The sequence below is a fragment of the Corvus cornix genome, chromosome 2 (genome assembly GCF_000738735.6).
Source record: "Corvus cornix cornix isolate S_Up_H32 chromosome 2, ASM73873v5, whole genome shotgun sequence".
NCBI classification, from domain to species: domain Eukaryota; kingdom Metazoa; phylum Chordata; class Aves; order Passeriformes; family Corvidae; genus Corvus; species Corvus cornix.
The window spans coordinates 31,406,217-31,431,633 of record NC_046333.1 but is presented as its reverse complement, the minus strand read 5'-3'; the positions used below and the strand labels follow the sequence as shown (position 1 = coordinate 31,431,633).

Sequence of the window (25,417 nt, the reverse complement as noted above, 5' to 3'; positions counted from 1 at the left end):
TATTTCACGCCTTTGCAAGAGAAGGGAAGGAAAACTGGCTGGAGAGTGCAGATGTTCTGGGTCTGGATTCAGCTGGCATTTGGTATCACAGGAAGTTAATATTTGTAGGGGATTTTCAAAATTTGCATTAGTGCTGAATTGGGTCAGCCCATGGCTTCTTAAAATATAGGAAAAAATGGGTTTGGAAAAACACACTACCTTACTAATTTATCCCTTGCATGTCTGTTCTTTGTATTATCATATCCCCTGCTTTTTGTTGTATTGCCTTTCCTTCTTCCATATTTTTACCATATCAGATTGAAAGTCAGCATAAAGCATACACAAAAATGTCAAGGAGTTTGGAAACACATGGCCTGGTGCATCAATGTTTACTCCAGCATACTGAAATGGTCAATCTAATGACAGCGACTTGAAGGAATGGTGACAATTCTCTGGAGAAAATAATTTGTACATTTTTTCCTCTGACAAAAAGAAAAGAAATTTATTTTAACAGTTGTAAAATAATACGTGATGTTGCTGTGGAGTCTAGGTAGCTGTTCCAAAAGTTTGATTTAACAAACATCACACTTGACTATGTTCACAATAAAACTGCTTTAAGTGATATCTCATGACTTCAGTATTTGTTATTTCAACATCACATTGATACGACTGTCACTCATTCTTTAATGGCTAACCATATATATATTTATTGGGGTACTTTAAATTGGGATCAATAGGTAATCAAAGCTTAAGAACTCCGGCTACACAGTACCTAAAACTATTTCAGAAGTTTTCCAATCATACTGATCTCTTAGATCATGCTTACTTAAATCAGCATTTTCAAACTCACCTAAATAAGTCACCTGCGAGGGAAATTCTGTCTCCTTTGATTTCCATTTCAGTTTTTCCATTTTGCTGAACATGATTAAGGTTCCACCTATAGGCTGTATTTAAGCACCTAAGTTTGTAGTCTGTTTTTTTAGACTTGTCAAATACACATCATTCTCCTAAAGTCAACAGATGCTATATATGCTCGGCATTCCTGGCACCTGGAATGAACTTTAGATCTAATTCTGTGGTGTTCCATGTCAACAAAGTACTGCACCTGCCCAGAATTACCGGTAGGGCTACACTCAAATGCTGACCTTTGTATATTTTAACTGCTCAAAGCTCAACAGTGACCATTTAGGTTGGCTTTTTCCCCCTGAACTATTCTATATGCTATTATTCCATTTTCTTGTAACACCTGTGTCTGTTTTAAACACTGTAACTTGGCATCTATGTCTCCAATTTGCGTTAGCAAATTACCAAGTATATAACTACTGCTACTAAAATCACTCCAGAATAGTCTGCCTTGAATTTCACTCATGCAAATTTCATTGTAATTCTTGTAATGGCAAAGATCAACATACTGACATGACCAATTGTAGCCCCTTATAATAATCTACACAGAACTCCTTTTTTTTTCTGACATAGAACTTCTCTATTATAAAAATCCTCATTTTACCAGAATTGACCAGTCTAGTCCCTAGTCTTCCTGCAGGAAAACTGAAAGGTCTTTCAGGCATCTATCATGATCTCTTCTGATCTTAATGTTGATCCTCTTGTGTGTTACATGAAATTGAAATCAGAATGCGTTATCTATGCTGCCTCATCCAAGTACACCATGGAAGGAATAGCATAAATGCCATCTTGGAATGATGTCGATTAGATTTATCTCACCTTTGCTGTTTTAATACCTCAGAAAGAAAATGTTAAGTCAGTAAACTTACCACATAAACAAAAGCATCTGCTTTCCTGTCACCCTTTTCAGGGTAAATGTTACCTTCTGACAAGAAAAACTGCAGATACCCAGTTGCTTTGAGAAGCACATTAATAGGGACAAGGCTGGTTTATTTATTTATTTATTTATTTGGTCTCAGACAAAGGTTAGAAATACGGTGTCAAATGATAAAAAGTTATCCAAATGATTACTGAGCCACTTGAAGCCCTATCTTCTCCTTAATACTGTACAGGAGCTGTCAGTTATCTTTAGAATAAAGCTTCTATTCCAGTTTTCATAGCAAAGCTATATTACAGCAAATGTGTTACTTTTAAGGATTCTACAGATCTGTTCACTTTAATCTGTCCTTTTGAAAAATACTGATTTTTCAATTAGATGCTTAAATATATTTGAAATTAGAACAACAGAAGCCAGCCTGAAGTACAGTAAAAAAAATTAAATGTCTGCTTTGAATGTATTTTTACTACACAAACCCACAAGATCAAATACTATCACTGTAAGCATATTTTCGGCACGCTCAAAAATAATCACATAATGCATACCCAGATGCTTAATGGTAAACTATGCTTTTCAACACTGAACAAGGGTTGTGATTCCAAACAGCAAATAGGTTCAGCTCCAGCAGCAGCAGTCATTGCTGCCTGAGATATCTGCTAGAGTTTACCATACTTCTGCTGCTCCTCAGCTGCTGCGTCTGGTGAGCTCTCAGCTAATTCACAGACTAAGGCACAGACTACTACACCAGCTGAGGAGAGAAACTCCATGCAGCTCTCCAGCATGTGGAAGGGAAGCAGACCAGACAACTGGTACAAGGAGTCAAAACCTCTGGCAGACAAGGCTAGTTCTATCTAGATGGGAAATCAGAGCCCAAAGATAAAGCTCAGACAGCTGGAATATGCCTACCTCATATTAGTGCAAACCTATGCTCTATGGCTTGTAGTGACTTGAAAGGACAAGCAAACCTTTTAACAGTAAAGTGCAGCAAAAAGGTCTATGTAGAAACTGACATGATTTTTTTAAGTTGATGAGTTCCAAATTAATAAAACATGCTGACCAAGCCAGGTTGTGACCCTTGTCGTGCAGGGAAAGTCCTTTCTTTTGGGAATATCACCCTCATACTTTTTTAGGGTTGATTTCTTTCTGGCCGTTTCTTATTTTAATGGCCTTTTTGGGGCCACTGACCAGTGGGCTGGTGTTCTTGGGTTGCGGTTTCAGGGCTCCACTCTGACCGCTGCGTCCTGAATTCTGGTTCTTACTGGGGGCAGTTCGCCGCTTTTGTTCCTGCAGTCTCTGTTCCCACCTCTGTAGAAATGCAGAAGACAAAGAGAATGAGTTAGGGAAGGACATAATCATAAATAATTACATCTTAATCAAAGCTATCTTGGACCACTGATGCTAGTACTGCCTTTAACAGTTCCGTGCTCTACTGCAAGGCCATTGATGTCAGCATGCATGGCTATTTGCAGGGAGAACCTGCCATGTGTTCTTGGGTAGAGGGAATTTCCACAACACCAGCAGATGGACATGACAATTGCCCATCTCGTGTACATGCTGCATGTGAGTGTCTTTTCAGAAATAGGGGGGAGCTGGCATCACGCATTCAAAAAGCCAGGATCAGCACACTGGAACTCCTTCACCCCTTCTTCGTTGTCTTGCTGAACGTGCTACTTGACTTTGCCTCAGAAAAGTCTGCAGGAATCAAACTATCCTTTCACAATATGTATTTAAGCACACAGCTACCAGGGGAGCTGGTAATTACTTTCTGCTTTCCCCTGGGGTGGAAAGGACTGAGCATGAACCAGCTTATGTTATGGACAGACTGAAATCACAGTGTTGAGAGTTGCAACGGCATGGTTCCAATAGTGCACCTGAAGCTTTATTCAGTAGCATCCCTGAGAAATTTTGAAAAGCAATTAGATCAACAAGCCCACCAAAGATAATAGCTGTCAGATTTTCAAATCCAATAGTGCACTAGTTAAAAAACAGGTTTTTACAGTGAGTTTAAGTGGTTAGGTCTCCAAAACATGGAGGGATCCATAAAACAGCCACAGAGACTGCAGACTTTCACCTCTAGGAACAGAAGTACCTACTTTAAAGAAAACAGGTAGGTAGTAAAACCTGGAAAGGGTCTCATCTCTCCCCTCTATTATCCTTCTCTTCTGGAACTCCTAAAGGTAGGGGATTTACACAGCGATGAGAGCAAAAGAAGTGCTCTCCAGCTTCCCAATTTAGCACATCTGCACTGACCCTGTTGCAACTCAGATTCTTGTCCTGGCTAGAGAAAAGACCAGCCATGTTGTGGTTATGTTAACAACTGTCTTCTGTGGTTGACAGACAGCTCAAAACATCCATTTTAAGTGGTAACTCACGACAAAATTTGGATGCAAGTCTTCAGAGATGAACGATGGGCATCGAAGTGAAGCCACTGTGATACCTCCATACTGGCTTTGTGTAGTCAGAGTAATTTCATGCATCTTTATAAAACCAAAACTATCTGTAGACATTCAGTTATGTCCCACTCAAATTTGTTTAAATGAGATTTAGTTTATGAAACTATTAATATGAGAGGAAATGACACCTGCTTTGAAGGGTATTTTGTTTGGCAGTCATGCATCTATTTGACAATCTGGAAACTAATGCCCAAACATGTTTCAAGACACAATTAGAAATGACAAAACAGTGTGAGGAGGTGACTAAAACACACTGTGTGCCAGTAACAGGCCATTAAGTTGACAACTAAAGGATTTCAGGAGTCCAAGTCATATGCCAATATTCTTCTAAATCCCACATGGTATCCTCTGCAGTTGCCATATATCTATTTTTTTAAGATTTAAAGCATGTTTTCTTTTGCACACATGGGTTTCACATGAGTAAGTGAAAAGGGTATGAGAGAAGCACTGAATGCAGTTTCCTCAAAGAAGCTGGTCTGTAATCTAAAAGCTTGTGTTTATGGATTCCTACATCTCTTTTCCTCCTATCAATTGCCAATCAACTCATAACTAAGACAAACATACATGTACGCCCTGAAACATACATGTGTGTCTTTAATGCTCTAAAAACTTTTCTGAATTCCAAAAATAACTTTCTTCCATCTCTAAAAGTGGGAGAAAGAACAAGACCTTCTCTCAATCCATCCTTTCTTTCCACTAAAACGAGGAGTTTACAAGTAGAGAGTGATATCAAATGCTATCCTGAAGCCCCAAAAAACAGGGGCATCTGCTGTACCTGCCACCCATGTCTCTATACTATAGACTTTTCCTTCCATTGTTTCCTGAATCCAGAGAGACAATGTCCAATCCTTTGAGTGGGTCTTTGTAGGGAGTACCTGGTGAGAAGTGTGTGTTTCCAGCCTACAATATTTAATGCAGCAAAAACCACTAATCCAGTGCAGAGGATTTTAACTTCCTTTCTTATCTAATGTGGGCTATATACTCATCTGCATATCACCTTCACTTTCATATCATCACTACTTGTGGCAGCAGGGATATGAGAGAAATTCCTAGAGACATTACTGTAAGAAGCCAGAGTTCACACAAAGATCATCCCACCATGTAAAATTAAATAGAAATAAAATTTTAGACAGCCTAAAACACAAGATTAAAATATTCAAATTTTCACTTATACTTGTGTAACTATGAGGTCTGAAAATGTTCAAGTGGAAATAATGATACCAAGAGGAGTTAAAGATATCTGAAAGTCATCAAAGTTAATCAATACTGAAGTAAAACAAAGGTGTTTAACTTTTGATCAAGAATATCAGCATTCTTTTCTTTGGTTGCATTTACCTTAAATCTTCTGTTTAGTTGGTCCTTCCATTTTTCAACTAGACATCCATCAAGAAGCATCAACCTGAAAATTAAGAAATATGCACAAGTTAAAGATATTTCTGATTTTAATTCCTGAGATGCCATTCCTGATGATTTAACATAGATTGAGGTTGAAATGCACCCACAGGTACCAATACTGACAGTTTTTATGTATGCAATGATGGCATGCCATATGTTTCTCTGTGTTTGTGTGAAGACTAGATCAAACTAACGTATTTTACTTCTGAATTAGAAAAAAAAAAAGGCAACTGTTTCACATCCACCAGTTAATACAGCTCAGCTGAAAAATAGTAATATAATTATCTGATCACTTACAATTGTATCCATTTCTACCTATAAATATATGAGGATGGCATTATGTGTTTCCTACACCTAACTCCTTAATGAGTGCTTTAAGGTGAATTTGGAAGACGTATGGTTAGAGATACTTGCCTACCAATGAAATCTGGCTAGCTCCTGCATGAAAACATTGAGTCTAGGTGTTATGAAATGAGCAAAACAAAAATGTGACTATTAAATGTATATGCCTTAGACAGCTCCTAAAATAGTTTATTCTAAAGAAGTCTGATGTCACACCTTCTACGTCCCAACCTAGAGACAACTTTTTGGGGTTTTTTAGGTTTGGTTGGTTGAGATACCAGGCCTTAATATGGCCTAATATAAATGTCACTAAAATTCTGGGGGTTTTTACTTAGACACCAGTGTTGGCTGGAAATATCAAAATATCATTATAAATGCACACAACATCACACAGCACTGTTCTGGCTGGTGAAGGCTGAACAGGGTAGCTGGGCCTGATCTCCACCTTCTATGAATAGCATTGCTGCTCTTAGCAGCTCAAACACAGCACAAAATCCTGCCTCTCGTAGTCATTAGCCACTGTGCAATCCAGTTTGACCAAACAGAAAAGGCCTAACGTGAGTGCAAACCCTGGAGAATCAGGACCAATATGCTGTACATTTCCTTTTCTTTCCAAGGAGAGATTAGAGAACAAATGTACAGGACTGATCCCAAGGCCACATTGCCATGAATGAAACCACAGCATGGGGATCATCTGGCACAGCTTTGGTTCAGGTCAAATTATACAGTGAGGCTCTAACCCTAACAACAGGCAATAGGTATTTTGCCATTGGCTGTAGAGGAGGTACAGCTTCTACCCATTTTGCCTCTGTCATTTTAAAAAACTGCTGTAACTCAAAACCTTCTGTTTGCATGCCACTGAGTTCAACAGGAAGCACATATAATAGTTTATGTTTCTTTTTCAAATCCATTTTAGTACACTATATGAAATTAAAAACCTCAATGACCTTTAAAAACCATCACAAGATATTTAGTGAATCGTGTGTTCTTCCATAATAACGGAGATGCAGATTGTGATCTTTGACTTATAAAATCTCCCTTTCCTAACAGCCTCCAGAGAATCCTCTCCAACAAAGCCCTGCAACCCAGAGCTCCTCCATTGCAATTTTGGTCATGGTCCTTCTACATGAGTCAGAGCTTGTATCCCTAAAACGACTAACATAAATAGAGTGCTCTACATTAATACTTGTGAAATACTTCCAGACCTGGAGGGGCAACGTGCTGGGCAGTAATAAAACACTGTGCTTGCTAGCTCGCCAAAAAAATAAGTTAAAGCAATAAGATATCAGATGGCAAATTTTAGAAACACCTACAAAATGCTTTCAAAATATCAACACAAAACTCATTACAAATATGGATATGGCCCATTACGTCCCACACATGGATGTTCTGTAGTCCTTACAAGTGTGAGTGACCAATTAACAGCAACTTCACCACATGTAAAACCAGCCTGCACATTTTACAGACAGCCTTGCCTCCAACCCACAAAATACAGGCCTACACAGTACCTAAAACACCACTGATGCCATGATGATTTTTTGCCTTTTCTTATATACCTTTTTATAACTTCTGTATTCTTAGTGTTTTTTAGCCTACATTCTTGGACTTGTTTATCAAGCTAGAAGACTAAACATTTTAGAAGCTTCGTAGTTAGGGATCAGAAAGCCCCAGACACCAAGGTCCTCTCCTGAACACATTTTGTAAACTCAGATAGAACCATCCAGGGGAAAGTTCCTCAGGGAAGGGGGCTCACTCGAGTCTCTCACTGGGGAATCTTTGATAGATATTCTAATTAGTAAGACCTACAATGTGATACCAGATCTTTTGTGGGGTGTGCATTGCGGTGTGCATTGAAGTGCATTCCACCTGGACGTGGTGCACCTAAGGATCCTTACAATAAATACAAAGGTAAAATCCCTTTTTCCTTTCTAACTGTGTTTGACTCTTGATTTTAAGACCAGGAAAAGGCATCACCACAACCTGTCCTGCTGGCATCTACTGGTGCATTTGGGGTGCTGATGGGGATGGGATGTCCCCTTCTGCTTCAAGGAACCAGGGAGAAAAGGGAGCTGTGATTCATCACTCCTTCCCCTCCAGACCAGCATGCTAGATTTCCTTCCATGCCTGGGGCTAGGCTGACTGCCAGATGAACAGTCGGGTAAAGTTAGTTTTGTTTTGTTTTTTCATTTAATCATACAGCAGGACTGGCAAGCTGCTCTGAGAGTATTTACTTTTCATCTGCCATCCGGGAGCTGGAGCTCCAACGGCTGCAGCTTTGGCTGGTCCCGGTACGGCTGTGGGATCAGAAACATCTCGCTGACGGCACTGGTCCAAAGTATGGATAGGCCAGTGGAGAAGGCCTAGCTCTGACTCCAGCAGCTCTGCTGACAGAAGATGTGTATCATCTCCTGCCCACTCCCTTGGTGAGACAGAACAATGCCTTCCACGTGGTCCTGCCAACACAGACCATCATCCACAGCCACCACTGGACTTGCTGCACACAAAGCACTCATCCCTATGGGAAGTGGTCCTAAAAAAAGCCACTCCCAAGCTGGAGGTGCTTGAACTGCTGCATGACACCTTATCAATATGCTGTCAGCACCTAATGCCACCAGATTTTATGCTCTTTGTGTGAGCCAAGTTTTGTACACACCAGATCATGGCACAGAGCTGAGGCTGATGGAGAAAGTCAGTTGTGAAGGTAATTGAAACATGTGTGTATGTATGAGTTATCCTAAGAAAAACTATCAGCGAAAGAAGCCTATGATGAGAAAGAGAGCTTTCCTGGTCATCCTTCCCATCTATCACAGCCAGCTCTAACACTTTTCTGCACCACATCGTCAGGGCTCACCTTGAGCGCCACTCATAGCACATGATGAGAACATCCTGCTTTGGTTGAAGAGGGGGGCACTGGCAGGAGGAATTTGTAAGAAGAGGCACTTGGGACAGAGGAATTGGTGTTGAAGACTTGAGTATGTCTTTGACTTCAACCACAGTCGTTATCTCATTGCAGTTCCCTCTTTCTATGCTTTTTACTTTAGCGTGAATGACTGCAAATAGAAAAAAAGAGGAGAAAAATAAACAGCCTTAGAAATTTAAACACACCTCAAAATTAAGTCAAATATATTAAATTGGAAGCTGTTGTTTTGGTTGTGAAACTAGAACTACTTCTGCCTGTGTGGGCACAAACAGTGGCTTAGAATAACAGAGGCCTGATCTTGCTTTGGTTTTCAGTAGGATTGTTGACAACTGTGAAATTAAACATGTGCTTAAATCTTTGCCAGATCAGGCCAACCAATCTTGCCTGGAATCACACACACAAACAGCTCCTTCAACTCAGACTTGAACAACTCTTTGAGTAAATCTGAGCCATTCTCCAGCCACATCTGGCTATTTCTGATTAAGTAATGAATAATTTACCTCACAGACAGTTGTCATGAATTCAGTCTTTACAATAATAAAATAATTTCCTGTAGATTGCAACCAAGAAATACAGCCTTTTCTCAAATATAAGAAAGAAGGGAAGGCTTGAAACAATAGTCAAAAAACTAAGAATCTTAGGATTGCCATAATTTACTTGAGCTATACTCTTTTTCGTCTTTTGCCTTTGGATTCTCTACCAGTAGTGAGATCCACATATAAACCAGACACTGAAACAGGTTGTTCTGACTCTGAATACACAACCACTTGTATTTTACCTTTCATTGAGGCAAACTGCATGTCTGCATGGAGGCAAGAAGGTGAAATTCTGTAGATGGCTCTGAAATGATCCCTGGCTAAATTTGTATCAGCAAACCCTGGTATTACCTACCACTGCAGCATTTCATCCCTTCTCTCTTGTGAGAAATATCAAATCTGATTAATTAAGTATGATTTTTACATAAAGGATTTTGTCTCTACGAAATGTCAAAATAGAAAGGGTTCTACTGTCCAAAAATTCTTCAGTGAAAGAAGCATGAGAAGTGTACAGACCACAGAATGATCAGCCTGCCCCTGCCAGCCACCAGGTCAAAAGCCTTCAAGTGAACCTCGTAACATTTGGAATAAACTTCACATGTAGAAAACAGGAGACCAGCACTTTTAATGCAGTCTGGGGCTTATGTGCTACCTTTATCAGGACATGTATAACAGACACAAAACACAAGAGGAATTTCAGTTTTGGAGACTCACAATCCATTTCCAAGTCTGATTGGTGCTGATAGCTAGAAGTACAATTTGGCTGTATGTCTTATTTTAAAGGTTTTCAGAAAAAAATTGATTTTTAACTCATTAAATCTCACTCCTCAATTCATTTTCCATATAAACAGGTCTATTCATCTCAGAGGGTGCTGAATAAAAATTTACATCTCAAAACCAAAATCTTGAGTTTTGGACCCAAACATAGAGGTTTTACTCAAGGAACGCTCCCACTGAAATCACCGGAATCAGAATTTACACGACTAACACCTGTATTTCATTTTGGAACATTTGATATCACTACTTTTTCATATGTTTCAGACAACTGTGGAAGCTCATTGTTCCACCTAAATGTATCTCTATGTTGTACTGAGACAGATCAAGGAATTATATAAAAAGAATAGGTCATGTAAATGCACAAAAATGCTATCATGAACAAATAATTGTACAATTACCTAAGCTAGACGTTCAGCTTGATTATTCCCACCAAACATGCTAACAAAGAAGCAAATAACTACAAACGTACTTTCATTTGATATCAAACAAATAGGGATTGAACGATATAATAACAGTACTGCAGAACAACTGGATAAATTACTTGAAAAAAACCTGCCATCTGGGAAAATGCCAGTAAAGGACAAAATGCAACAATACTGCATATTAAATCCATAGTTAATAGGGGTATCTATTGACATCAGAGGCATTTAATCTGGCATTAATCTAATCTTAATTAGAGTTCTTCCTGACTCACACCATCAGAAAACTGAGGCAGAGGGAAGCCAAAGGGGAAGAATATTTTTATTGCCAATATGTTCTGCAACATAAAATAAAACTATCAGCCACCCCCTTGGCTGGATGGCGCAAATTGTCACTGAATTCCATTAATCTCTGACAATTCCGCACCAGACAGAACACTGCCTAGTAATGTAAAAGCATATATGAATTTCTAAAAACTTTTTACTTTGCTGCAGCTGGTTCACATTTACAAGTTTTATTTGGGTAGCAAATCCCTGTTTATTCTACCTGCTGGATGAAAACAGGAGCTGGTCAAGTGGTCATGCTCATGTTAAACGTAATTGCCTTTACTAGAGTGACCTTTGCAGCAGCAACCACCCTTTCTGCAGAGCAACCTGTTTATTTCGGTGCACATTACTGACACTTCACTGCTTTTGTCAGGAACACACCATCATCCGTGCAATTACTACTACTGCCTGCACATGATGTGTACTACAGCTGAATTTTGGAAGAGGACAGCTAGGTATCCCCAGGCAAACCCCCACTTGGAAAGGCTCTGTTGGAGCAGTCTTCTTTCTGCCACACTTGCTGGATGGGGCCTGGTGTGGTGGCACCCACAAAGAGCTGCCCAACTTGCAGGGACACAAGGAGGGTGTGGTACAGGCAAAGTGAAGCATTTTCCCCCCTGCACTTACTGTAGCTGTAGTTCTTGGCCAAGTAGGTTGACAGCGTAGGCTTTGTCTTTTTGCACCTGCACCGCTCTTCAAAGGAAGAGAAGGGAGAAAGGTTGAGGGGTGTCAGAGGGACCCTGTCTCCAGGGAGGTGGAGGCGGGGGGTCGTCCAAGGCTCACCCTGGCCGCGGCTCCTGCAGTCAGGCTCCAGGGGTCTGTCCGGCACCATAAAGCCCTGTGTGAAGTCCGTCCACTTCACATCTGCAAACAGAGGTGCGTCAGGGAGTGAAAATTGTCGGTAGACGCTCCAGGACTGGAGCGCGGGGGTCCCGCAGCCCCCCGTCCCACCCCGGGGCGTCCCGCGGGGGTGGAGGGAGTCCTCCCTCCCACCGCCCGCTCCCCCAGGGTTCTCACCCTCCGGCACGTCGGTGACGATGGCCTCTGGGGAGATGCAGACGCCGCGGTCGTAGACGGGGAGGTCGTCGCAAGCCAGGCTCTCGGGCCAGCTGTGGTTGTAGCGGCGCATGATGGGCTCGCAGCCGTCGCGGGCGCGCTGGCAGACGGAGCGGCACGGCTTGATGGGGTCGTAGAGGAACTCCAGAGTGCAGATGGGGGCGTACATGGCGCAGAGGAAGAAGGGCAGGACCGAGCTGCAGCCGGTGGCCACCAGCTCCTCGTACTGTTCGATAGCGAGGACGGCGTTTTCCTGGGTGCTGTGGTGGAGGTGGTTGGGCATGCGGGTGATGTTCCAGGGCATGGAGCGGCACATGGGGATGCGCACCGCCTCGCACGGCGCGCCCTGCGCCCGCGGGCTCACCCGCAGCCACAGGGACACCGCCACCAAGGCGCGCAGCATCCTCTTCCTCCTCCTTCTCCTCCTTGTCCGCCGCCGCCCACCGCCGCCCCGCGGGTCCCGGCGGCCGAAGGGCGCGGAGCGGCGCTGCCTCCCGGAGACCTGCTGCAGTCAAGTCGCGGGAGCCGCCGCGCCGACAGCCATGGACATCGCGGGACCGCATTTATACCAGTGGCACGAGTGACGTGGGGCCGATCGCGCTCCCTTGGCAGCCCCGCTCCTCCGGGGGGTGGGAGGTGTGCGCGTTATGTGTGCGTTTTGCTGTGCAGGCACGGTGACATCACCTCCACCCCGTTTAATCCCCCGGCGACATCACTGCGTCTCTCGGCCGCCGCTCCAGCTCCGTTTCAGTTTTCATCTGTGTCATAAATTCCTTCAGGTGGAAGGGGGAGCGGGGGGAAAGGAAACCCAAACCACACGGTTCTGCCGCGGGGCTCTGCGCTCCGGCGCGGGGAGAGGGACCACGACTCCTTCTTGAGGGGCTGAACTTTATACGCCACGTTTTCTCAAGGGAGAAGAAACTTTTTGCGGCTTTGAGGGAACTCCGGTGGCTGTTCCCGACACCTCCAGGGGGTTGCAGAATTCCCTCCATGAGCTCGGCACGGACGGGGAAAGGCGTGAAGCGGACGGGCGGACAGACGGGGTAGTGGCTTGTGGCCCGGTTTGCTCGGGACGAGGGAAGCGGCGGCGGCCGAGCAGAGACGGCAGCGGGGCCGGGGCAGCGCGGGGCCGGTGTGGGGCTGCTGAGCGGGCAGGCAGCCCGCCGCTCCGCTCCACCCGCCTCTGTCCCCCACCAATCGCTTCTGCACACGAGTGGAAGAAGGGGTTTCGGTCTTTTACCAAGCTGTTTTTACTTTTTCTTTCCTTGGTGCTCCACGGCCACGCGCCCCTGGTGCAGCGGAGTGGCGTGCCCACGCGGGGACAAAGGGCTCCCTCACACCCCACCTCTGTTCCCCCATGCACGGAAGGACCTCCAGGCCCTTTCTTCACTGTGGGAAATGCCTCTCCCCAGTTTTTGGGGGACCCGCTGAGTTAAGATTAACTCAATGCCAGGTCATCCCAGTGACCCGAGAGAGACCCAGCGCGGCTCAGAGGTAGCAGCTCCCGGGCTTGCCCCGGCCAGGTACCAGTGTTACCCCCCGAAGATGCAGCAGAGCTGCAGAGACGGAGCATCTGTGGGGCACAGGCCTCGCCCTCCCTTAGTGAGTGAGGAAAGCGCACCCAGCGCGGGCAGGAAACAGCTGATAAACCTAAGAGGGCAGTGGGAGATGAAGGAATGCATGTGGTGAAGGAATGCTTGGTGACACAGTCTGTCCGTAGGGAGGCACTAAAATTCCCCCCTCGAGGGCAACATTAAAGCAGTTTGTCCCAGCAGGTCCCTCTTGTTCACGTTTCCCCTCGCTCCCTAAGCTCACGCAGAGTGCCCAAGGCTTGGACCTCGCAGCTGCCCCTCTGGGCACCCCCACGGAGCAGTGGGCACGGCCAGGGCGCCCCGACTCTCCCGGCTGCGGGGAGGGAGGCATGGGAGCGCGAGAGTCCTCGTCGCCTGTCGCCGCGCTGCCTCGCGCCCCGCTGGTGGCCGGGCGCTGTCGCGGCAGCCGCGTCTCGCCGCCGAGGTGATGCGTGCGGGTTTGGAGGCGGGCCGCCCCCGCCCCCCGGCACAGCCTGCCCGCCCGCCCGCCTGCGCGCCGTGCGGGGCGGCCGTGCGCGGAGGGAGCGCGGCGCGGAGCATGGCGCGGCCGGCGGCCGGGCGGCAGCTGCGCCCCGGGCCGGGGCTGCCGCTGCGGCTGCTCTTACTGCTGGGCGTCCTCCTGCTGCGCGGTGGCGCGGCGGCGGCGGCGGCGGGGGCCGAGCCGTGCCAGGCGCCGCGGCAGTGGGAAGGGCGCACCGTGTTCTACGAGCACGGCTCGGGCCGCAACACGCGGGCCGCCGTCTCCTACGACGGCCCCAACCAGCGCCTCCGCATCCTGGAGGAGAGGAAGGCGCTCATCCCCTGCAAGAAGTAGGTGGCGGCCGGCCGGGCGGGGCGGTGAGGGTCGGCACAGAGCCCGGAGGCGCCTCCCGGGGGTGTGGGGTGATGCGAAGCCGGGCGGAGGGGGTCTCCCTCGGGCCCTGCGCTGCCGGCGGCACCTCCCCTGCGTGAGCCGGGGGAGCGCGGGGAGTGCGGAGGCGAGGCACCGGCGTACTGGGAACAAGTGGCGCTGGGAAGCCTGTCCCCAGCATGGCTTGGATCCATCCTCCGTGTAGATATATGTGTATATATATCGAAAGATTTATGATCAACAGTGTCAGCTTTTTATCTTCAGTGATATTCCCCCCCCCACCCCCCGCCAGCTCTTTTGCTTTTTAAACGGAATTGGAAGCGAATGCAAAAATACAGCCCAAAATGTGCAGAATAATGGGTATCATGAGGTATAATGAAGAGGTTATACTCAAACGTGAATAACGTTATGGGGTAAGGGATGAGGTTCTAGCTCAGTAATTTGCTAACAAGTTTGCGTTACGTTTTACAAGTTCTCTGGGTCCTTGTCAGTGCTTGGTCCTAAGTCAGTGCCAGGGTGTCAGGATGCATCCATTACCTGTGGTACAGTGTATTCATTGCCGTTGTACAGCCCTGCAGGACGTCCCTGTTCTTCATTTATACAGGATGTATCTGTTAAACCCATAAGTAATCCCAAAAAATCCCTGTGTCATTGTGTGTTCCTTGATTTGCTGAAAAACAAGTGTAAAAAAAAGCTGACTGAAGAACAGCCTCTTTTTTCTCCTCAGCCTGCCAAGCTCAGGTTGGGTGGAAGAAATGATTGGCCTAGAGAGGCCTTCCTGAGTGAGACATTTCTGGCCACCGAGTGTCAGTCACTTTCAGACAACATGTCAAAACATACCTGCCAGTGTGAGGGTAGCCAGTCTGCCCATGCCTCCGCCTCTCCCACCTACAAATTGTTCAAGTAACAGTGTATCAGTCTGGGGATGTGTGGATTCAAGGTAAAGACCAGCCTACAAATGCTGTATCATTCAAACTAAGTGGTCTCTGATGTTGCAAGATCAATATTCCTTTTTGCTGCTGTCTTCTTTTTCCTGACAATCAATTCCATTCCAACATCACATAGTAATTGTTTTAATCTTTCCAAAGCATATGCTCTTCTGCGATCCTTTCTCTCCAAATCGCCTGACACTCTTAGAACTGTTTTGTGTGTTTCATTTTCAGGCTTAGCTTTCCCTCATTGTAAGCTTTTTTCCTTACTCTTTTTGCCTAGGAGCCATATGAAGAATGTTGAAACAACATACAGGTGTTTGCTGGTGGTCTGCTGACATAGAGCATAAGAGTCTGACACTGGCCACAGGGTGCTCATGCTTCCCTTGTTTTGCAAGTCCTAGGTTGACTTTCATGTTTGACAAGCATAAAAACTGTGTTACAAAGCGTGATGCAAGTCTTTTCTAGCTTCTAAGTTGTACTACATTCATTTCTTGAAGCTTATGTTCATTTTATTTGAAAACTTTATTTTAAGATTGAATAATTATTTTACATTTTAGACTCTGGTACAGATTTTGTCTTTTACCAAGATCTTATCTTTTTACATTTTTGATAACTACCTGCTCTGGATGCAGTTTCATCTGGGTTGATAGGGCTAGAAAGAGGCAGAGTGCAGGCAGGTGCACTTGTTGATTTTTCCTGTATTAGGTTTTTGTTGTAGACAATTTCTCACCTTAGGGGTCTTTATTGTTTCCAGGCTGTCCATGTTTTCTGCCATCCAAAATTGGAGAGGGGTTTTGTTTTATGTGCAGTAGTGTCTGCTCAGGGCATGACCCAGCTTCCATTCGAGTCAACAGAAAGTCTCCCATTGGTTTCAGTATGTGTTGGATCAGGTCTAGAATTGTGATCACAACTTCATTTCACTGTGGACACAGTGAGTTGTAAACTGAAGCCTTCAGAAGTTAGAGGCAAAGGGATTTATCCTGTCTTTTGAAAAATAACCTCTTCCCCACCCTGCTTTGATGTTGACAAGAAAGGGGTAATTACACCGAGGCAGCAAGTACAAAATCAACAAGAAAAATAGTGCTGCCCTGGTCTCTAAGGAAATTTCAGTCTAAATTCTCACATTTTGCTCCTATCAGATGTAACTTATGTGCAGCAATCTGGGTTGGCCAACAACCACATTTTTCTACAAAGCATTTTCTGAAGCTTACAAATGTGGACCTTAATCAGAGACAGCCCTGTTGGAGTTATTGGCTGAGGTTAATCAAGGACACAAAGATTTGCCTGTGTGGAATGGCTTGCAGGCTCATAACCGCAGGAAAACATGAAACTTTCAGGTTTTATTGTAGATACATGTTTCAAATTCATGTAATTTGCTATGTGGCATTTTCATACCTACATCAATCCAGTAAAACATACCTACTTCAGCTCCAGAAAAGTAGCCATAGGGTAAACACCCAATTGCTGCTTTGTTAACATCACTTCTTTGCCCACCAGATGTTTCGAGATTACCTGAGATACAGTGACCATGTTGGTAAAGACTGCCCGCTCCTCATTGTCCAGCTGAACTGTGTCACCTGCCACCTGGGCACACACCTCGTTTGCCAGACAACCAACAGAGCCAGTTCATTAGAGAAGTCATAGCTGTTGTTTCAGCCAGCTTGTTGGGTGGGTGTTTCTCTAGGACACACAGTTGGCTCCCGCACTCTGGCTCAGAGTTGTAAAAACTACCAACAGTGATCCTAAGCTAAGATTTTTGGAGGAGAACCTATTCCAGTTGGATTCATTACTGCGCTTTCTTTTTCACTTCTTTTACAGACCCAGCCTTAGGTACATTCTGCTTCTTTTGTTTCCTTCAGCATGCCTTGCTCTGCTGCTTCTTTCCCCTTCAGGATCAAATTTTTGGGGATAGACAAGGTGGGCAGGGACAGTCTTAAGGTTTGTGTAGTGCTCAGCTCATACTGATACCAGAAGAAGAGAAAAGAAAACAAACATTGAGTATATTGACCATTTCCCATTTGGAATAGGTCATTCCAGATACAATGTGAAATGGGAGCACTTAAAACAGCTCTCTAGAGCTCTTGAGGCAAAGCTGTGTTCATGCTGTTAAACACAGAATGTGTTTTTTAATCCTTGGTTGCCTACTACATGAAGTTTCCTCCTTTTGTGCTCTCTGGATGTTAAACCTTCCTCACTTTCGTTCAGGCCTCTGTCGGCCTCTGTCTCGGGACACTTCACAAAATGGGTGGCAGTCACCAGCAAGGTTTGCAGCTGGGGCAGGAGTTTCTTTTTAAGGTAACTTCCAATGGTGTAGATTTGAATATGGCATCACTGCAAACTGGTGAGAAATCCTGGCACAGAAAGGTCCAAACAAAAAATCCTACTGAGTGCAATGTGACCAGAACTTCATGTCACCCATCACCTCTCATTTTGTTGGAAAAACAGAGCAAGGGGTGTGCTGTTTGGCACTGCTGAAGCCACTGAACAGGTGTTAGTGCTCAGTTATGAAGAAAGAAAAGCATGAAGTGAGGAGCAGAGCAGAAATAATGCAGGTGATGTTTGAGAGCTGGAGTATTACTTGCCACATGCTGTGTTGACAGAGTTTCAGACTTACCTTCCTTACTCTTTTCCGCAGAATGATTTTCAGGGAAAGCCCAGTAACAGATTGTCCTATGAGAAATGTGATGGTGGGAAGAAAAAAAATTTCCATGTGGTCAAGAAAGTAGAAGGAAGAAAATGCCTTTTTTTTTTCTATGCATGTATTTCAACAGTAACCTCCTTGGCCTATTGTACAGTACTCAGCACATTAGGATGCTTGTGTATTTGAAATTGTTAGGGTTAGTGTCTTAAAAATTGTAACTGCACAGCAGAAAAACAATCAGGAGGTATCCTATCAGTGTTAATTTAAAAACAGAACTGCATGTTGTTAAATTCCTTTAGTTCAATCATATTTGCAAAAGATAGAGACAGTTAAGGGAAGGATGAACTCCTCACTGGGCAACACAAACGGCTGGTGTGATAGAGGAGTGACAAAGCTATGTTTAGAGAAGTAAGTCTCTTATTCTGGCAAGCTCTTTGCCTGTGTGTGTCAATCCCTGTCTTTGACTGAAGAGAAGCAGCATAAGGTCAGGTGCAGATATAACAGCATTCATCTGGAGAAGAGGTGATGACTTTTCAAAATAAACAGAGTGTGGGCACACGTGTCTGACTTCTCTCAACTACTTTTTAGTTGTTTTAGGATGTGTGATTGTAAAGGAAAAAACAGCGGTGTCTGACCTATTAAAATCATATAATCCATCCGTTCTGTGGTCATTGTGGTGACTCAATAGCCTAAGTATTGAGCTACCCTGAGCAACTGCAAATTTGTTTCCCAGACTTGGTTTTGGGAGTGGTTTCTGGAGTTTAATGTTTTGGGGAATAAAAGACTGTCACGGGTAAAATTTTCAGAATTGGCCAAGTTGCTCAGGAACCCAAGCCCCATTTTTTAAGATTATGTAGGGTGTGCAGACTTGTAAGACCCTTAATTTGCAGTGAAACAGAAATGAATTTTCAGCAGTTTCTTTAAATGTAACATGAGTTCTTGGGATCTAAAATTCTTCATAAGCTGCTGTGTATGTAACTCACTTCGCAGAACAAGAACTGAGGGAAGGTACTTAGACCTCCTGCGTTTACTTTCCTCCTATAGATGTTTCAGGTGTCTGCTGCTGATAATGACTGAGTTTGGAAAGGTGGCTTTGGAAAGCTGCTGTGCTGGATGCACGCTGGCAGGCAGAGGCCAGGCAATAGCCTGAAGCAAGCCTCAGTTGTTCTAGTGAGTCGTGTGATGGGGTGTGGAGGGTTGGCTGTACAAGCCTCGATTTCTGATGCATTTCCATCATAAGCCCATTTACAAGTCAGTTTACTAAGTCCCCAGTGATGCTCCCTGCCAAGGCAGCTGGTTCCTTGGAGAAGAGCACTGTACAAAGAGGGAACTGTGGTCCAAGAGGGCTGTGTGGAGGAGCATCTTGTCTCACACCAACTGTTCATTCTGTTTGTTTCTGCCCACAGGCAGCAGCAATCATTTCCCTTTCCAAGTTCTTGATCTTGTTGGAAGTCGGCCAGGCTATACAGTTCAAGAAAGCACTGGAGTTAATTGCTATTGTTGTTACAGGTGGGCTGGTTGGGAAGAGATTAAAACACTGCTCAGGGGAGGCAGCTGGAATTCTTCAGCCATTGAACTGCAGCAGTAACAAGCAAGTGGACTCTATCAGAGGAAGTTGGGAACTGTTGGCTTAGCAAAGCTTTCCCTGTCTTGTGTCCTATGCTTCCTTGAACAACAGCATATTTGTTAGTTGTGAAAAAAAAAAAAGAAAAAAAACACCTGGGTATGAATAAAGTAAATCCATTGCTTTGAGATGGCTGTTCTGTTTAGTGTAGTGTTCTTGAAACCATTGTTTATGCTAAGTACTCTGGAGCCATTTCATACAATACCAAAACACAGCATACATCCAAACTGAACAAAATAAACTGGCTCTTAAATTCAAAATAGCAGAATCCACAAAACCTTTTAAAGCTGGAGAGAAAATGTAGATAAACAGTGTCCAGTGACCCCAAATTGATAATTTTCTGGAGTGCTGGTTGGTGTACTTAAAAACCACTGTCAGACACTCACTGGGGTCATTACTACCACATGAGTTATAGATATTTTTTACTGGCTGTTCTTTAAAAAGAGAGGTTTTCATTAAGAAGTTTTGTTTTTCTAAAAAACATTGTTAAATGGTAGTCACTAACACCATATTGTACTTGATACTAGTGGATATTGGCTTAAGCCTCTTATCCATCTGAACCCTCTAAATTTAGGGAAATACTTCTTTCTTCCCTCTTATTATCTCTTCCTTGTCTGTTTGAATTTTTTGAAATAATACGTGTTTGCATTGAAACATATGGCTCATTTTGTACTGTTGGACGTTATGGCGAAAAACGTAAAGCAAAACCAGGACTGCACTGAAAATATAATAGGCCTACATCCCTGTAACTTAGAGCAGGGGACCAGTATTTTCAAAAGATAAATCACTGCAAATTCTACTCAGGGTTTTTTTGGTTTTATTGGGTTTTTTTGGTAGAGATTTAAAGTGGACATGAATAGAGAGAGATTCAGTGTTCTGTGGTCACGGACAGCTGATGGTGACGTGACTGCGCAGCTAAACAAACACAATGAAAGACATCTTTATATTCATGATCTTAATTTGGGCTCCATTCGGCTTGAGACCTGATGCAATTCGGATGTCACAACTGACAACATCACACCTATTCTCACAGGACCAAAGGCCATTCTGAAAAAGTATCTCCTCAGAAGGATAAATCAGAATTTTCTAATATAGGGCTTCTGTGAGGTAAAAAAATGTTTTGTTTTCCAGATAGAGACCTGATTTGTTTTGCATATCAACAGGCTTATCCATTTATTAACTGCATGGGTCAAGTTTTCAACTGGATGACATTTTCCTAGACGAGTGAGGTCAGTCAAATGGTGCCTTACTGCGCCTTTATTGGCATGCCAAGTCATTAGTTGATGCAAAATTGAAAGGTGTGGTTCACGTATCCTTCTATCCTCTGAAATTTGCTTTGAGCTAACTGGTGGCTAACCTTGATACGGCATAATAAATAATACTGAGCCATTCAGACTTGAGGCCATCCAGCTGTGAATCTGTGTAGCTGCAGCAGCAACAATACAACTCCTGAACCTCATCTTGGTCCGCTTCATCCCTGTCTTCAGACGGGTTTCATCTCAGCTTTACCTGTAGATTTGCAAGGAATCGCATGCTCAGCAACTTGACGAGTTCTCTCTCGTGAAGTATTTTTACCTGTTGCTCTTCTTTACTCAAAGGGGAAATTATTTTCTCCTCCAAAGCGTTTTCAAGGCATGGTATAGTGTCTGACGTGCTGGGGAGGGGATGATGTCTGGGTAAAACAGGGCCACTTTGTGCAATATTTTGGCTCTTCTAGAATAAGGAGCATTATGCCCAGCATGGCATTGCATAACATGAAGGTACCAGTGGCCAGTGAAGGTTCTCCTCACCTCTGCCAAGCAGCCCTGTTTCTTTCAGTTGTTTTTGTTTACTGCCTCACTTTCCTGGCCCCAGGGGAGATGTATGTATGTTGACTAGAGATCTTAGATTCCGCAGGGAAATTTGGTGTCGTCCCGAGGCTCCAGAGGATGCTTTTTTGCCTGTGTCATAGTCACTCTCCCTTGCCTCATGGGCCAAGGACAGGATTTTCTGCCAAGAGTTTATTCCCATGTGTGAAAGCACGGGCAGTTCAGCATGTGAGACAGTCTTTGTTTTAAGTAGTGTATTAATTTTTGGAGCTGGTACTTCTTATACTTTCATACCCAAGAGTAAATTGGGGGTTTCCAACAGCAGCCTAAAGGTCCTTTTCCAAAGCCTAACTTATAACAGGTGGTAGTAAGAAAGAAGGAATCACTTGTTTTCATCTGAACTCGTGCTTTTTATTTCATCTTTTATAAATAAAGATCCTTGGCAAACACTTGTTTGAGAATCAGTTTAATCATTGTTTTGAGGGTTATGTGCACACATTTGGCTTTGTGTCCCACTCGATTTTTAAAGGATGTTTCCCCTGTATCACAAAAAGTCAAAAAGGTAAGGTAATGTTTGCAATTCTTGTTTTTACTCTGTGAATTTTATAGCAACGTTCCTACAGTCAATAGGGTTGTTCCCATAACTTAGCAATGACCATAATTTTGCTTTTACAGATTTTTGTTTATGTATTTTCATGGTTTTAAAAATTTCTGGCATCAGAACATGAACTTGGCAGGCATTTTCTTCTTCTACAGTGCTCACACTGTAGTTATTACAATTTTTCAGTCTTTGGCTACTAAGAGTTCATATGTCTGGGGAGCTACTTACCTATTCATTCCATGAAAGCTTATTTTATCCCTTTCATTCCTTATGAAATTTACCCTTCCATTCTGGCATCATCCAGACTATGTTTTGTAGGCTAAATCCAGCCCAGAGGGAACTTCCGTCCAGCCTTCTGCCTTTCCCCACTGAATAGCTCCTTGTTGGTTTAATGATTGTCTGAAATTTAGATCCCTCTGAATTGCTTCCCCTATGTCCGTGTTGGAGGAACAGAAGGGTCTAGATGCATAGGTTGGAAATTAGCTCAGTCAATCACCCCTGTGGCTTGAGGGTCAGTGGTATACACTGCGATATTGAACGAGTGATTGAAAATTCATGGTGATATGTGTGCAGATGCCACACTGCATGTGTATAGCTTATTTCTTTTGCATATGAAAGAGAGGGATCTCAGGGCATTATTAATTTCTTGTCTGACAAAAGTAACCTGTAAGATTCTGGCAGTGAAGAAGATTTAGATTATCAGTTACCATTGAGAGATACCAAATTATGCTGATTCTGGAGCTCCGTCTGCTGCTTTTTTTTTTTTTTTTTTTTTTTTTTTTTTTTTTTTTGGTAAATAAAAAAAGAACATGTTTCAAAATTTAATAGAAATACATGCAGAACGGCATAACTGTCTGATTCAACCCAACTGTCCCCAAAGAGTGATCTAATAGCTACAGGTATAAGAGCACATAAGGTTTATGGAGTTCTAGAAGAGTAGTAAAAATCTCAATTGCTGCCTTCTTTGGGTATTAGAAGGCTGAAACTTTCTTTGCTCTAGCTCTTCCCTAAATTATAAACAAAAACAATCTCTTCATTGCAGTTCAATTTATTTTTTAACGTGAAGCATCCAAAAAGAGGCTTATCCTTAAGTTCATTAAACCCATTTGCCCTTCTCAAATGGAAAGTACTCTGGTCTACGTACTAGTTACCTTATTTTCTATATGTGTTATTTTTCCTAAGAGTAGGGCATAATGGAATGTGATAATGTGACTGATAGCAAACAATGCCGAAGACCAAAATTACTGCATGTATTGCAATATCTCTTATTAAGGTTACTTACTTCTTACTTAATTTTGGAAATAACATTGTAATAATACCCTGCATATTTACCTTTTGGTCGGTTGAATAGTTCACAAGTAAATCATTCCAAAACTGGCTTCACTGACCCTTAATGATTGACTTCTAGTGCAGTAATGTGCTCTTCAGTATCTGCTCCTTTATAGCTGTTGCCAAATATTATTTCATACTTTAGAGTGTATGTTCAAAACACCCAGTCAACTGCTTTAGCAGGAAAAGTTTTGTGATGTCTGTAACTAATTTTTCAGGTTGTCTATTTGGAACAAACCATTTTCTAATGTGCATATTCTTAAGGATTTAGTGGAGTCAGATAAAAAGGCCCCCAAAACACCTCCACATAATGTAATCCTTCTTATCAGCAAGATAAAAAACAAAAACCTCTGTCTTCGTTCTACTCTCTTCTTATTCGGAGCATGGGACCAATTTTAGTAAAAAAAAAAGTGGTATAAAATAGCAATGAAGATAAACCACTAATAAGACTTTCCACTGAGGTTTTGGTATCTGATGTTACCCATCCCTTACTCTGTCAGTTCTGGTACTTTCACACTTAGCAAGCCTTAATTTGCTGTCCTTCTTTCAGTTCTTTGTGGGAATTCACAGTTGCTACTTCATCTGAAAATCAGATGGCTCAGTAGGTACGAGGGCACCTAAAAATGTGTCGTGCTTTGCCATTTATTTTGGTGAACCCCTACACAAGAAAGCTGGTGTGAGACCTGTATAGCTGCTAAACAGCTGGAAATTTCTCCTTAAGTAGTCTGCCTGCATGGAAACCTACTGTTTGTATGGATACTTCTTGTTTCAGAAATTCGTGTTTCTGAGGGGGAATGGCCAGATTTTCCCCAGAGTTTTCCAAGGGCAGTTTTGTGCATGGCAATGCTAATGGCTTTTAAACACTCATATGGAGCCCAGAGTCCACCCAGTGAGCACAATGAAGAAAGATTTCATTTTTCATTCTTTCAGTATCTCCTAATACTATTTGCAACTGTGGTTTTATCATTTTCAGATACTTTTCTTGCCAGGAAACTTAGGATTCTGCCATACTCTTAGGCAACCAGCACTGGAAAGTTTACTCATGCTGTGCAGTTACGGTAATTATTAGAGGATTTGTATTTGGGGAGGAGAATTCTGTACAGAATGAGGAATTCTTACTATAATTAGTTCCCAAATTAATGTATCATTATTTAATTAGATCCAGATTTATTGACTTACATCTTCTGTATGAGAAAATAATTTCTTTTTCTTATCTTTGAGAGTTTCTGGGGACTTTGAGCATCCTAGTCTAATGGAAGATGTCCCTACCCCTGGCAAGGGGGTGGAACTAGGTGATCTTGAAGGTCCCTTCCAACCCAAACCAATCTATGATTTTATATCATTGATTTTCCTTATCATTTAAAATACACGTGCCCAAAACCACACAGGATTTGCAAAGCCAGACCGGTTTGTTACCCTGTCTGTTCCAGAAAATAGTGGAAGGCACAGATTTGGATAACGTGCTTGATAAAGTGTGAAGGTGAGGCATTTCTTGTACTTTTTTTTATAGATTAAAAAAAGAATTAAGGAGAGTAAAAGGAGATAAGGGTATGAGAGTGGAGACACCCTATTGCATTAAGTTTATTCCCTTGTTACTGAAGAGGGAAAATGTAAGACACATGTATGTAGTTGCTTCAACATAACAGAATATAAAAAATTGCTAATTTTTTTAACTTCTGCTCTGCCTATCTCTAAACCAAATGTAAGCATGAAGATGTTCATTCTCAATACATTTTTGTGTATTCTTTGTTTATTGACATATTTACATAATTCTTTGCTTAGTTACATTGAATGTAAGAGTAGCTGACTTCACAACATATGTACCTCATAGCCAGGTTATTGTAAGTTCCTAAATTCCTAAAGTAAGTCATTAGAAGAAGAAAACAGTTGTTCACTAGAGAGAAAGGCAAAATTACTTACAATTTAGAGATGTCCAGAGTACCCTGTCTGTCACATAAGTTGTCCTAACATAGTCAAGCCAGGTCAAAGTGATGTACAGTCAGATATTTGAGGCACCACCTCAAAAATGTAGGTACCACAGCTGCTTAGCTGGAGC

General features: G+C 43.2%; 2 protein-coding genes across 2 annotated transcripts in view; one reads left to right on the top strand and one right to left on the bottom strand.

Annotated features, from left to right (window-relative positions):
- Positions 1-598: 598 nt before the first annotated feature.
- Positions 599-13,002, bottom strand: SFRP4 (secreted frizzled related protein 4). The gene is made up of 6 exons (XM_039549896.1): positions 11,946-13,002; positions 11,712-11,792; positions 11,556-11,621; positions 8,801-8,999; positions 5,548-5,611; positions 599-3,064 (listed from the first exon to the last, which is right to left on the bottom strand). Exons 1-6 carry the CDS (start codon positions 12,385-12,387, stop codon positions 2,876-2,878), a joined length of 1,041 nt encoding a protein of 346 aa, XP_039405830.1. The 5' UTR covers positions 12,388-13,002; the 3' UTR covers positions 599-2,875.
- Positions 13,003-14,114: 1,112 nt separating this feature from the next.
- Positions 14,115-25,417, top strand: part of EPDR1 (ependymin related 1) — a 29,422-nt gene continuing 18,119 nt past the window's right edge. Inside the window, exon 1 of the mRNA XM_039549355.1 lies at positions 14,115-14,386. Coding sequence (XP_039405289.1) covers positions 14,115-14,386 — 272 coding nt within the window. The remainder of the gene's footprint in view (positions 14,387-25,417) is intronic.

Coding starts and splice junctions, on each gene's coding strand:
- SFRP4 (XM_039549896.1), bottom strand. CDS start 12,387: ATGCTGCGCGCCTTGGTGGCGGTGTCCCTGTGGCTGCGGGTGAGCCCG. Junction 11,622..11,711: donor CTGCAGGAGCCGCGGCCAGG/GTGAGCCTTGGA, acceptor CTTCCTTTGAAG/AGCGGTGCAGGTGCAAAAAG. Junction 9,000..11,555: donor GGCCAAGAACTACAGCTACA/GTAAGTGCAGGG, acceptor TTCTATTTGCAG/TCATTCACGCTAAAGTAAAA.